Source organism: Cyclospora cayetanensis, unplaced genomic scaffold (assembly GCF_002999335.1).
Source record: "Cyclospora cayetanensis isolate NF1_C8 unplaced genomic scaffold, CcayRef3 CcayRef3_contig_128, whole genome shotgun sequence".
Classification (NCBI taxonomy): Eukaryota; Apicomplexa; class Conoidasida; order Eucoccidiorida; family Eimeriidae; genus Cyclospora; species Cyclospora cayetanensis.
In genome coordinates this window covers 34,893-48,368 of record NW_020312068.1, presented here as the reverse complement: position 1 = coordinate 48,368, position 13,476 = coordinate 34,893, and the positions used below count along the sequence as shown (strand labels likewise).

General features: G+C 47.7%; 2 protein-coding genes across 2 annotated transcripts; one reads left to right on the top strand and one right to left on the bottom strand.

The window, feature by feature from the left end:
• Nucleotides 1-2,185: 2,185 nt before the first annotated feature.
• Nucleotides 2,186-3,654, top strand: LOC34621914 (ribosomal protein S6 kinase alpha-5). The gene is made up of 3 exons (XM_026336432.1): nt 2,186-2,281; nt 2,416-2,505; nt 2,815-3,654. Exons 1-3 carry the CDS (start codon nt 2,186-2,188, stop codon nt 3,652-3,654), a joined length of 1,026 nt encoding a protein of 341 aa, XP_026192217.1.
• Nucleotides 3,655-5,392: 1,738 nt separating this feature from the next.
• On the bottom strand, nt 5,393-7,111 carry LOC34621915. The gene has a single exon (XM_022735100.2). The coding sequence runs from the start codon at nt 7,109-7,111 to the stop codon at nt 5,393-5,395; it is 1,719 nt and encodes a 572-aa protein (XP_022590010.2).
• Nucleotides 7,112-13,476: the final 6,365 nt, after the last annotated feature.

Here is a 13,476-nt window from a genome sequence, read left to right as displayed (position 1 = left end):
ATCGACGAGTTTAGGCATATACCAAGACTTGAACTGAAATAATTCCTAGAGATGGACGCTTTATTCTATAAATGAAGCCATTATTGCGGTGCCTTTCCTTCCAAGAAACATAATACAAGGGCGTTCGTTCCTCTTAGATTCCAGGGCGCAAAAAAAAATACATCTCTAGCGTGTTGATGAAATCTGCGAGTACTTGCTCATCCTTATGGCGATCATGCTATTCCGGCTTGCATAGCCTCATTGAAGCGACATAACATTCAGCCGGTTGAATATCATGCATTTTAACCAGCTGCACAGCGGCTGCGCCTTGGCCAGCTCCTTTCTCCCCAGCAAGCGATATGCCTCCCCTTCGCCACCGTGTGCTTTCCTGCACACCGTTGCAAAGCAAGAGCAGACTGCTGAAATCCCAGATTAGTTGACCAAAGCCAGTCAGCTATTGTGGGGAAAGCTACTGTCCCACCGCTTCTACAAGTAGTGCACGAGTGGGGAACAGCTGCATCGAACCGAGATGTGCTACCGTCAGTGACGTTCCATCTACGGCATATGTATGGGATCACTTCATTCCAGGCTGCACAGTAACATAATATGAAAGCTATTGAATGTTCTCAAAAAATATGCCATCTTTTCCTTCCAGCGCCCCTCAGAGCTACTGACAAAAGGGGATGCAAACCTAGAGTGCGCATGATTGCTCATTCATAGCGCATTTAGTATTCGCAGCTAGTTGCCTGTGGCATCAAAAGGGCATGCACACATCATTGCTCCTTCACTAATCGAGCTTAGATGACTCTGCAATTAATAAGACACACGAGAAGACAAACCAATAGGTAAAAACCAATTCGAAGTTAAAATATGTGAGTAAAGGGTGACTAAGTGTAACACAGCCCGCTACAAACTCCCTGTTGCCTGACCAGAGGAGGGGACTTAAACTGTCTTAGGGCTTTAGGTTAGCGTCTCTTTGGCCACTATGGCACGCCACTTGTCATGAAGACAGCCTGTGTAATCTTCCAGACATTGGATGCCTACATATGCCCACTTCTTCTCACAGATTCCCCATTACTTCTCACTATTTGTCATAGGATACTGGATAATTGAGCTAAGAAGGACTTTGAGAGTAAACCAATGGAGGACATACAGCAGAACCGGGCCTGGAGGTCTGCAGAGGTCTCCAACACATTGCTGGTTACATGTGGTTGGTAGTAACACCATGAGGTATTGCCAGAGCTCTACCTCATTTGCAGAACAAGGAAGAAATGAAGGATATGCGAGCCAGGATTATTTATCTTAGGTTAAAGGGCAAAGGCAGATTAAAGACCAGGGAACTTCTTTAATATCGTTTTTTTGTCCAGTGTTCCTGCCAGTGCTTCTTAGGACCCCTCTAGGACCATGCTGCTAGGCAGAACCAGCAGCAGTCATGTAGACCCTTCCACTCTGATGGAAAGCCATAATGGTACTCTTCTGTTTGTAACAAATAATACCTAAGCAGGTTCATACAACATTGGAAGAGTGAGAGCGCTATGCAATTCCATCACCTCCGTCATTGTTACCTCTACTGTCCCCCCTTTACAGCAAACCGCATCTAGCGTACCTACCCCTGTTCTTCCAAAACTGCGGGGCTCTTCTTTCTGTATAAGCTTTACTCCTTGCACGTAGGCTCCGCTGCTGACTTTTCCCTGATCTTGGCCCCCCATGGTGGACAACTTCCCCTTCCCCTTGCAACTCCAAGAGACAAGCCACACCAGCATCGAGAGCCCACGTAAGAAGCCGCTGTGGCAGCATTGAACAGATGAGCTAGTCAGGAACGTATTAGTGTCAGTTTGAGGGCCACTTGGCTGGAGCAGTCCTGCTGCCCGCCTCCGCATAATAGATCCCTTTTAGGGTCCAAAACAGTTTGTCTCACAAGAAGTTAGCTTTAGCTCACAGGTAACGAAAGACTTTAGGTCTTCTACGAAGCAACAACAATTTCAAAAGCCTGAACTACTTTGCACTGCAATCCCTCTTATCGCCAACATGTAAAAGGGTCTGATTAGTGACAGGACTCACTGTGCGTTCCTTTACACTCCGCACAATAAATCAGCTAACACAAAAGGACCATCATCTTGCGTTGCTTGTACTCGTTATTTTTTGCATTTTTCCATTTGTAGTTCACTTGTTTTTCCAGCTTCCACCTTCGGTTGCTGCAGGGAAAATGGAGGCAAAACGAAGATGCAGCTCTCCAGACCCAAGGGGAAATCCCTCCTTAGAAGCAGCAATGATGGATAGGCAGCCTGCTGCGCAGGAGCAGGTTCAAGTGTTCAGAGTCGGATACCCCAAGAGAGGTCCCGTAGCACACCACACGGCATGCGCTTATGGCGTTCAGCAGTTTAGTGGTTTCTTCGAGCATCTTGGGAGATAGGGAAGCTGCTTGTGCTTGGACAGCAAGCCCCATTCAACGGTCTCCAACTACCGACTCTGGATATTGTGGAACAAAGTATGCCCCACGATGCTAAGAGAGCGATGGAATTTCTGGTGAAGTCTCTTTAGATGATAGAATAAACTCTAGCAGCGCTACGAATAGCCTCCCCTAAAGCACAAGAGGGACTCTTAATGCTGGCCTCGCACATCTCTAGGGGCTGGAACAAAGAGCCTGTTAAGCGAAATCTCGTGGTGAGTAGCATACACCCGTGGATGGCTCGTGCAGCTCTGGGGCTTCCCCTACACTGCATGCTATCAAGATCCCAGAGGAGGGGGCCACAAACGTGATCCTAGAGGGCAAGATGAACAGATAAAACAGGAACTCTCACTCCGCGTACCCTTCTTGGTAAAAATAATCTAGAGGATAATGTCATTGACTTGGACGAGGATGCTACAGCTGAACCACTTGCAAATACCGTACAGGACATACAAGAGTCAGAGGAACGGGGCATCCGGGGTGCTCTCAGCGGGCTCTCCGCCCAACTAGCGGCGACCCACAGAGGCGTAACACTGCCTTTTGGTGTTGCGGAAATAAAGTATATGCCTGAGGGCTCGTTCTCGGGTGGCATGTTCATCGCTGTAAAGGTGCAGCTCTCTGAGCTCATGGTTGGGGACTTGAAGCAGCTGCTGAAAGGCACCTCATCTCTTTCTGATGAGGCAAAACAGCACATTGCACAACGCTCTTTGCTACAAATGCTGCACATGCAAGACACAGCGGTTTGCCATGACAATTTTAAACCGGACAACCTTTTAATGAGGCCTGATGGATCTTTTCTTTTGGGGGACTTGGGTGCGAGTTCTTTCACCGGGGCAGAGGTTGAAACTCTCGTACGTACTATTCCAGCCTATGCGGAGCCAGACTTGATCTTGTTCAGTTCTCAATCTCTGCAGACTGGCAATCTCGTCACGCCTGACATCAATGGCGACTTATGGTCTCTGGGGGTTATCACATATGAGATTTTCACTGGAAAGTTGCGATATGAGCTCGCACAGGCGTCGAGTGATTTAAGCACCATGAAAGGAAAAATTCGTAATTTACTGAGCAATGTGAACGCGCCAAAGGAATTGATGGCTGAAACGCAAGCGCCGAAGATCCCAGCTAGGTGGCAGGAACTGCTCAGCAGGCTGCTAGAACCCAGAAGAAAACAGAGAATCTCTGCACTGGATGCCGTTGAACAATTTAGTGATCTGATTCCCCAATAACCGAGAATAATAAGAAGGAAAAAGCCGCACCGGAGGTACCAAACTAAAAACGAGCAAAGGAGAAGATGCAGAGGAGACAATGAAGGAGAATAAAGGTTACCGCTGCGACAGGTGGGGGAAATGAATCAGGTAGAGGAGAGCAAGGGTGAGAAGGTGAGAAAGAAGTGACAGATGGAGACATCCCTAGACGGAGGGAAACAGAGCAGTGCGGTTGCAGTTTACTAGCCATTGCAACAATCGACAAACTTGCAGGTTAAGGAAAATGTAAGATAGGAAAATTGCACCAGTATGACTTTCGCTTGTTCATGCAAAATGTGGTCTTAGTTTCTCAAGGCTGAAGGTGCCCGACCAAAATCAACGTTTATTACAAGCATAGAGTTCTGTGGGTATTCTCTGCATGCTCACCCATTGCCACATATTGTGCTGGGATGGGACTGATGATACCTTAAGTGTGCCTAGTAATATCCTCTGCTGGTCTACCGCGGCGTATGTAGCAAATTGACGGCTTCGTATATACATATCTATTGCTGCCCCTAACTGCTCCTCTCGCCACTCATCAGCTCATGTAAATACGGGGGTTGTCGTAACGAGATCATCCTCCCCGATGCTTGCCCTTCTGTCTATTTGCTTGCTGTTCACCACTAAATGGATCAGGAGCGGAATAACAAAGGAGTGGACACCTACAGTGCTGTTGCTCCTTTGCATCTTTTACATATGTGTTGACTTACTACATTATATTTGATGCCAAACAGAAATTCCCTGGGAAGCAGTACGATGGCCAGATTGGCCCCCTATGGATGACTCTTTTCATGTGGTCATCAGTTGAATCATTAGAGAAATGATTTAGTGCTCCACCTAAAATCTCCACAGAACGGTACTTAGCTCTAGCCAATAAAAGCTTGATTAAACGAGATTTTATGTTTCCAACGGCTCCTAACTTCTTCCAGCCGTGCCGCTCAGCGTCCTAGTACGAAGGGCAAAGACCAGCTAGGGCGCACAGTGCTGCATTCTCAAAATACCTCTAATTGTTCACAACTGGGTGCACGCAGCACCTAGAGCACAGGCACACAGGACTGAGTCTGATTGTATCGATCACACACTTCACTGCAGGGACAAGGCGTCAGAACAGGCAAGCCATCAAGTCAATTCTTTCTAATTTGTCAATTAAGTGCAAGTGGTCCAATGAAGAGTTGCTGAGCTTAGCTTTGCGAACGACGAGGCATCTTCAGGCTCACGTGCACGTTATTGGAATTTGTCCACCACCGTGTAACGAGCTCGGAATTCCAACTTCTTTAAATGCTCCTCAGAAGCTTAATTAGAAAAAGGCGCAGTATCTTGCAGATAAGTGAGAACGAAGTCCTTTTCGGCTTCACACGGACCCCGAAAGAACAATGAATAAAGCTGTGTGCAGTGCCGTACAGCGGAAGAGGGTACATGCCCAGTGGGAAGCTGGCTCTTCAAGGACGCCCAAAATGGTAAAAAGACGCTGGCTGGGATGCGCTTGTGAAGATCTGCATACTTCAGTCCGCACAACCATGTGGGCAAATACAGTTGTCTGCTTCCATGGTAAAGGCGCACAGCATTTCAAAGGCATTAAAAGCACACGCAAACTGTCAAATCCGCGCTTTGAGACATTTCAGGTAAGGGCGGAGTTATTGAAATGTGTTATTAAAAAATTGGACGAGGTCAAGGAGTAAGCGCTAAACACCGCAGCAAAATGATCCTGCCTTTTGTTCTTTTACTGAAAGAGATCAGAAAATTCCAAAGAGATATCCTTCCCAGATATCCTTGATATCCTCGTGGGTTCTAACAGCTTCGAAATAAGTCGAATCCATCTCCTGGGTACTTCCTTGGATTGCAACCTTTGCTCCAATGCTTCAATTGAGGTTTTGCGGGACATTAGGATGTAGTGCGTAATGTACACTTGTCTGAGGGAGTCGCGCTCTCTTTGTAGATGGAAAGGAAGTTCCCCATCAGTGAAAAGGGAGTACAAGAGCATGCCTAGCGACCACAAATCGCTCTTGGGATTGGGCTTTGCAAGATCTGATGACGGAAAGATAGCAAAACTGTAAAATTCCTTCAATAGGAGAGGATCAGTGTATAGTGGAGTTACGCTCGCCAGAGGGTGCAAGCGTTGTCCAAAGATAGAACTCGAGCCGAAGTCACCCAAGAGAAATGACCCATCAGGCTGCATGAAACAGTTCGTCCATTTTAAATTATTGTGGCTAACCTGTGCCTCCTGCAGACGCAGCACTTGCAATAACAAACGCTGAGCTATGTATTCTTTTGCTCCGAATGAAATCGGCGTCCTAGAATTTACCAAGTGACCGAGATCTCCATAGAGCCGCTCCATGATGTGCACCCGATTATAAAGGCATGATGTCCCAACAGATGAGAATTTTGGCATTCCCTCTATTTCTGCAGTAAACAGAGGAACTGCTATGCCTCTCTGCTGTGCGGTGTGCTCCGCGGGTGCTTGGGCGCAGGCTTGCGTGATGACCTCTAGCTCAAGTTCAAAAGCTTTTTGAACGTCTACCGCGACTTGGGTGGGATCACTCGACGTAGAATCGACTGTTAGGAAACTAAGGGCAAAATATCGACCTCGATCATCGCAAATCTCTACAACACTGCGAAACCCCCCCTCTTCCAAAACTCGGGTCACTGTAAACTTCATTCGGTCCTCCAACCCATCGGGCAAAGTGCTGAACGGTAAGATATTGATTAGATTAATGCTCACTCCTTTTATATTCTGCGTAGCTCCCTGCGTCAGGTACATGGCCACTGCTGGAAGGATGGCAGAGGTCTGCTGAGCCTGCTCAGAGATGCTACTATTGGCTTCCTTAAGCATTTTCGAAAGCAATTCTTTCCCTTCAGCATGGGTCCGTGACAATGCGCTTTCTATCGTAGAAGTTGCAGGCAAGTTCCAATCTTCGACTGAACTGGGTATGAAGGCCTTTACCGGAAGCTGCTGAACAATAGCTGCATTGTCTGGGCTCGATGGCTCTACAACTTCTCTAGATCCTGCGTCTGTCTCAAGTGGCACATTCAGTGCATACGTCTCGAAATTTGGGCCTATGGAACTAAATGAACTGTCTCTGATTATCACGCTGCTTTGGGTGTCTCCGGTGATAGTACTTGCACTACCGATGCTACCGCTGATCGTGCCGCCGCTTGCTTTCTCCACAGGAAGGAAAGTTGAAGTTGGCATCCGTTTGCTCCTTGCCAAATATGTAAAACCAAAAGCAATTCCAAGGAAAAGGCACGCTACAATAAAGGTGATCCGTAACTTGTCGCAGACATCTGTAGAAGCATCCACAGAGTTATTAGTAGCCGCGTGAGGGTGTTCGTCATCTACTTCCCAACGAAAAGGGGCGTTTTCTTCCCCTTGAGAAGAGAGAGCTTCAGGGACGGTGGACGTTGTTGTGTCAAATGATGTTGACGTAGGTGAAGACTCCATTGTTGAAAAACCGGTGCTAGCAGAAAAGCAGGAGATTAAGGCATAACAAAAATAACGAACCCCTGAGGGAAGGGGAGACACCCAAAAGCCGTGGAGTATCACTCATACGGCAAATGCACCTACACGCCAAATATCAGAAAGACGTTAGCAGAAAAGGGACATGCACAAACAAAGGTGATCTTTTTTCTGCCAGCCGTCCGAAGTCCTGTCCCTGGCCGAGTGCAGCCTGGGAAAAACCAGTAACGAAATTCATACAGGTTACAGTTTAGGTTTCTTTCACCAGCACTAAGCGTTGTGCGGCATACGCTTTAATTTTGGTTTACTGATAAGCAGTGTGACATGCCTACCCCGCAGCTGCTACCAAGCACTCCGGAAGTTCATCCATGCAGTCATCCTCCTGAGGCTTGTCCAAATACCCAGTCCATGAACAAACACAGCGATCAAGCTAGATACCTTGGAGAGCAACATTTAAAACCTCTGCTTTACGTACTTTAATCGTGGAAGGAGGAAACTGAAAAATGCACCCGGGGAGCGGTAAACGGCAGCGATGCTTGAAAGCAGTGATGCGTCTGCAGCCCCCCTAATAGCGACTTGGTGATTACCCAAATAGATTCTTTGTTCTCCTCCAGAGCTTCCCTCTACATACCTAACACTACCAGGCACGACGGAGCATCCAGTATTCCTGTTTGGTAATGATAAATGTGTTGTAATGCCGGCTAACTAGTAGAATATATATGGTACCTCGAGCAGGACGCTCGAAGCCCAGCCAAGTGGGAAAACTGCTTGTGCTGAGGTCTCAAGATGGAAGGCAAGTACGCAATAATTCAGATGCACTATTTGACTATATTTACTGCACCGAACGCAAGTGAGCTCACTTTAGCCTTTTTTCAAGTGTCAACCTTTTCCTTCAGCGTCCGGGGGGAGTGGAGCACATTCCTGTCGCACGGCCCCTCTACTGGGGTATCAGACTTGATGACCACCAGTTGTTTGAATTTTCTTAGAAAAAGGTCAAACAAGAGCGATCTGGTGATTGTGTGATGAAGCGGGAGGGGTGGCGCTTCATCACCCAGTCGCTTACAAAGCGCTCCAGCTCCCACCGTGGTTAGCGATGGATGGACCAACAAGGTGAGCAAGTAAAGAACATTATCTGATTACTACTTTATTTTAATTAAGCCTTAGCTTGATGCAATGAGTCGTTTAGGTGCTTATTTTTCTTAGTCCTTGCACGAGTTCCTTGTTGCTCTGGGCTGGTGCAGTGGTCCTCGTTCGTTGTCCGTTAAGACAGTAAGCTCTCAAATTTTGTGTGAAATATTTGGGAACCTATATTATGTCCTTTAAAATAAGATCCTCTCCCCATCGGCATTTTTCTTGTGGGCTTCCGAACTGAAAGGTGGAAGAATACCTAGCATGCAACCGGCTAAAACTTCTGAGTAAACTGGGCACTTTCAAAAGGTCGACAGAGTAGCGTGGTGGACTGACACAATTCACATGCTGCTGGCATAAAACAGCCTTGCTCTGCGGCAAGTTGTACGTACAAGAGGAAAGCAATACAGTTGGCGCATACTCAGAGCCCGATTCACGCATCACTTGATACGCTCCATCCAGCCTTCGTGAGGGGACGCATAACTTCAGGCTCGACACAAAACTGGATTTAAATTATCAAGGTTTCCTTGAAGGAACTCTCTCCTTCCCCTGCCCATGCCTTTCAAAATTCTTGCATGAAGGCAAGGGAACAGCGCAAAAGTGCACAGCACTGCGCCTTCTTTAGTGCAGGCAATAGCTCGGCAGACACGGTATACGACAGACAAACCAATTAATCAATTCCTCACATTCGTAAAAATAAAGCGAGTGTAGTACAATGTGTTCAAGCTTAGCTAAGCCCACTACACTTGCCGCCTCGTTTCGGACACACGCTCTCATGTTCTTTCCCTGTCCGTTGAGACCATCTGCTTGCAGGACAGCGGAAGACGTACCATCGTACCGTCATTCCCCAGGCAGGCAGAAACGCAAGACCATTGCAAGAACCAGTAAAGGGAATTTAGGGAAAGGAGAGACTCAGGCATTGGCCATCAATCGATTGAGGACGATACCAACACAGCCGCGGTGGCGTGATAGCTCGCTCTCGTCGGGGCGCTACAATGCATAAACCTCATTCTACGAGGCAGAAAAGACAGGTCAAATGTAAAAAGAATTAAAATACACACTCGTTCAAAACTAACCAAAGCCGCAAATGGTCCTGCGCTCAGTGAAACACGCAATCGCCTTCCCGTCAGCCACCTAGGCTGGCGGTCCCCAGTTGCTTTCACTAGACTTTCCCGTCTAGTGTGTCCTCGGTGCTCGATAGCCCTAGGATAGAGCACCTGCACGGATGCATGTGGAACTGCACACTTTATGCGGGTCGCTACCCTGCGCAACAAAGCATGGGAATCATACACAGAGTTTTCAGCCTTGAGAGTCTTAGGGCACCTCAAACCCTAAGAGCAATCCATAGGGTAGGAGAAAGAAACTATTCGTAAGAAACTGGCAATTGGACGCAACGCTTACGGCTGACCATCTTTTGTTGCACATCGTAAAGGCTGCCGATCCACAAGGGTCAGCTATCCGGCCTCCAGAGACACGGCCGAATACCGATTCTCATAGTTCTGTCCTTGGCCCTCTTTGGCATATGCATTCGCGTGCACCAGCCAGATATTCTTTAAATCTATCTGGCGCTATGGGTGCATTCTGACGCCGGACCACATAGTCCAGACCCAGATCAGAGAGGGGCTTCTCAACGAGACCCAGGATGGGGGAGGGCAACGGGTAGACAAGTGCACTTATGCATTATAAGCCCACTCAGAGCGCACGGAAAAAGGCCAAGCAATTCGACTGTTGTGAGTACGGACTTGCACAAACTGCAGAGGATCGCGGAAGGCACGCTGCGTCTGCCAAACTAGCTCATGGTGGTTCGTACTAGTCATTTTATGGTCAATGTGCAGGCGAGTCACGAATGTATTTCGGAAGAGCACTTACGACCTTGAATGTATGCACGTAACACTGCCGCAGAGAAATCCATCAGCCTTCCGTGTATGCGTTAAGCGCATGGAGGCTACCTCCTGACGCAACCCACGGTTGCAGCAAGGGATAAAGTTGGCACATTGGCAAAAGTATGTCAATTACAAAGTGTATGCTGTCCTAACTGGTGACCCCCGGCAGTCCAACAATAAAGTCCATAGGCAGATTAGTCCAATGATTTCGGGAGCTTACACACTTGCAAGTGTCTGGGGGCAAAAAGCAGGACTACTCCAACTGGTGACAGCTTGGGCATAACTGAGCATCCTCCTCTGTCATGGGGCGCACCCCACACAGCCAAAAAAACCGTGAGAGCTTTTCAATTGTAATGTGAATAATACAGAAGCCCGCATAAAAATGAGCATCTGCTGTGCGCTTAACGGCTTTGCGAACCGAAATACCAATATACAAGCGACGAATTATCTCTTTGATACAAGTCATAGCACATCATCCTCAGTGTGGTAGTGTTTCACCCTTGTGCCATTTTGTATTTAAACAATAGTACCGGCAGCAGGGGATCAAAGCATACCCCACAATGCCGATAGAAACCGTAAAACATCACAGAAAGGACGGTAGTGCTGCACAATAGAGAATTCTTGGGGCCAGAGCCGTCGGCGACCGCATCGGTTGTGGTGCCCTCCAAATCAGTCGCTGTATGCCGTACTGCAAGTGGCGTCCAAGCCCCCAAACAACTCCACCATTATTAAAGTCCTTCAAACTTTCGACAATTGTTTCCGAAGACTGGTTGTCTGCATAGTATAATGGCGCCAATATACATAGCGGCGGCTTTTATCACGCGCCACCACACCGCGTACAGCTTTCTCCGGGCTAAATGCCGCTGCTCGGTTTCGGGGAGAATATGAGAGAGGCGAGCAAAATGTCGATGCTCTCGAAAACCAACAGCCTATTGGAAGATAAGAGCACCCACCATTATGTCCGTGGCACCCGTTGTTAGGAAGTACCTACGCTCGCAACGGGCATCATAAGTACAGAGTAAGTACAGAAACAGTAACGCTGATCATCAAAGTCATTGCTGCGGGATCACCATCCTTTGTAGGGGCCATAGATTGCGTGCTACTCGTAGATCAATCAAAGGAGCAGCGATTCACGCGTTGGTGCAAGCCCATAGACCTCTGCAACTTCATCGCGGGTTCATTGGGTAAAGGCACACATTAATTGATTTAATTTCGGCCGGACCTAGCTCGTTTTCTGCATCCAAAGCACGGAAACTCAGATGCTCCGAGAATCTAGTGAGAAACGAGTACATGAGTGTTAGTCTCGTAATAGCTGAAGCGCTCACTGGACAGGGTGTAAGTGCTCTTGAACGTTTTGGCTTACGCTCCAAACGTTGTCTATGTAGGCAAACATCAGTCCCTCCTTGTGACGCTCAATACATTTTGATTCTAGCCGTTGCAGTTTAGTTGGGCAGTTAAGGAGTGCAAGTGGCATACATGTAGGCTCGAGCTAACGAATACAAATATGAAAGGGCGCTTTGTGTAATTCATCTAGGTGAGTGGGGATTCGTAAGAAAACCTCTGTGAAATTCGGTTCCGAGTAGACTATTGTTTCGTGTAAGCTGTCAAGTAGCTCGCCAATTAGGAGTTTTGGGAACCCCCTTTGCTCGATAGTGATCTTGTTTGGGGGCTTCAAGCTAAAGCACATGCACACCGGGCTATGCCCAATGCCGCTCTCTGATTCCTGCACTCTGCCCTTAAGCAGTCCATCCACATACGCCTCAAATTTCCCTTAACCCTTGCAGGAGCTCTAAGTCTGTGGCACATATCTTGAGGCTGACCCGAACATAATCTCTATGAGGTGCAGTGGGCGACCAGCAGGTGGTCAGCCTGCTTGCAGCTCATCAGTATTTAGCCCATTCACGAGCATCTTGATATGCGCGTATTCCTGCTCTTCCTCGGCTAGAAGTACAGCTAAGTTTTGTAATAAACAGCCATTTGTAGAGACAGTAAGAAGGGACACATGCTCAGAACGGTCTTCTCTTGTTGCTTCACTAAGCCGCCCGCATGAAGACTTTTCTCCAACTTTTTGAGCTATATACTATACATCACCCAACAATATAAAAATAAGCGGTGTTATGGAGTGCAAATTTGGCTTCTCCTTAGTGCCCTTGTGCACACTAGCTTCTACGGCGCGCAGCTGGTGCCGCGTGCTTGACTTCCATTGGGTTACTCATGGAATACCTAAAACTACGTCCTGCTGGACGAGTCCGGCATTAAAGTCACAGACGAGGCTGAAAATCCTCATTTCAGTCTCACATGGCATATATACCTTGCCCGTACTTATGTTCTGACGCCCGTCAGCAGACCTGAGTTTCAGGAATTACCTTAACGAGTAAACATGCAGGTTGCAGTAGTGTGTCGTCTCCTCGGTTTGCAGATCCACTCCACATCCAGTTTCAACTGACGATGGGAGTTCTTTCCTATCAATGCGCTGTTGCATTTCTGAATAATCGACCCCTGATAATTCTCCAACAGCGGCTCTATCCTCTGTATACCTCTACTGTTTCACAACCTGCTTGGGGACCTTTCGTTTCCCTGATGGACCTCCTTTCATCGCCAAGCAGCCTGCTTCCACTGGGTCCAGTCCCACTTTTCAAGTTTTGTAGCTTTTGCATGCGCTTGGACTCTCGGAGTATCTGATCGGATTTCTCACAATAGGAGCATGTGCGTTGTTGCGGAGTTCTCTGGGGCTGCTTTAGAGTGCCTCTCCCCTCTGGCTTCTTTTCTGGCACACCGTAGACTGTAAGCCATGACCAGTTGACATACCAACGCCACTTTAAAGCAATGAACTCCGATTCGCCTCTTCCTTTCCCGGCAAATACGCAGGGGCTGCGTTAAATGGTTCCTAATGCCTCAGCTCACCGTTCGCGAAGCCTGAACATTCGGCTGCTTAGTCGCTGATCATGCTTTGACTACCTGACGCAACACTTAAGGTAGGCCGAAAATGCACTACTGACACAGTAGCTGCTCGTCGGTGTTGTGGGCCTTGCGAAGCAACGGTTCAGATTTGCGAATCTCAAATCAGTAGATAGAATTCCATGCTCTGCCTTCCTCAACTTGCCCAAAGCTTGATAATCAGCTAAAGCTAGAATCAATCGATTGGTCTGAAATGACAAAGTACCAAGGCTTGAACTCTAGTAATCCTGCACGAAGAGGACTTCCTCTGCATGGGTAGAGCCACTGTTGAAGTGTTTCTCAATCCAATAAAAATGGCGCGACAAGCAATAGCTTCTCTTCACTCTCGGGCTACAAAGTGGCCTACATCTTTAGCTAGCTAATAAATTTCTTGGTAACTTT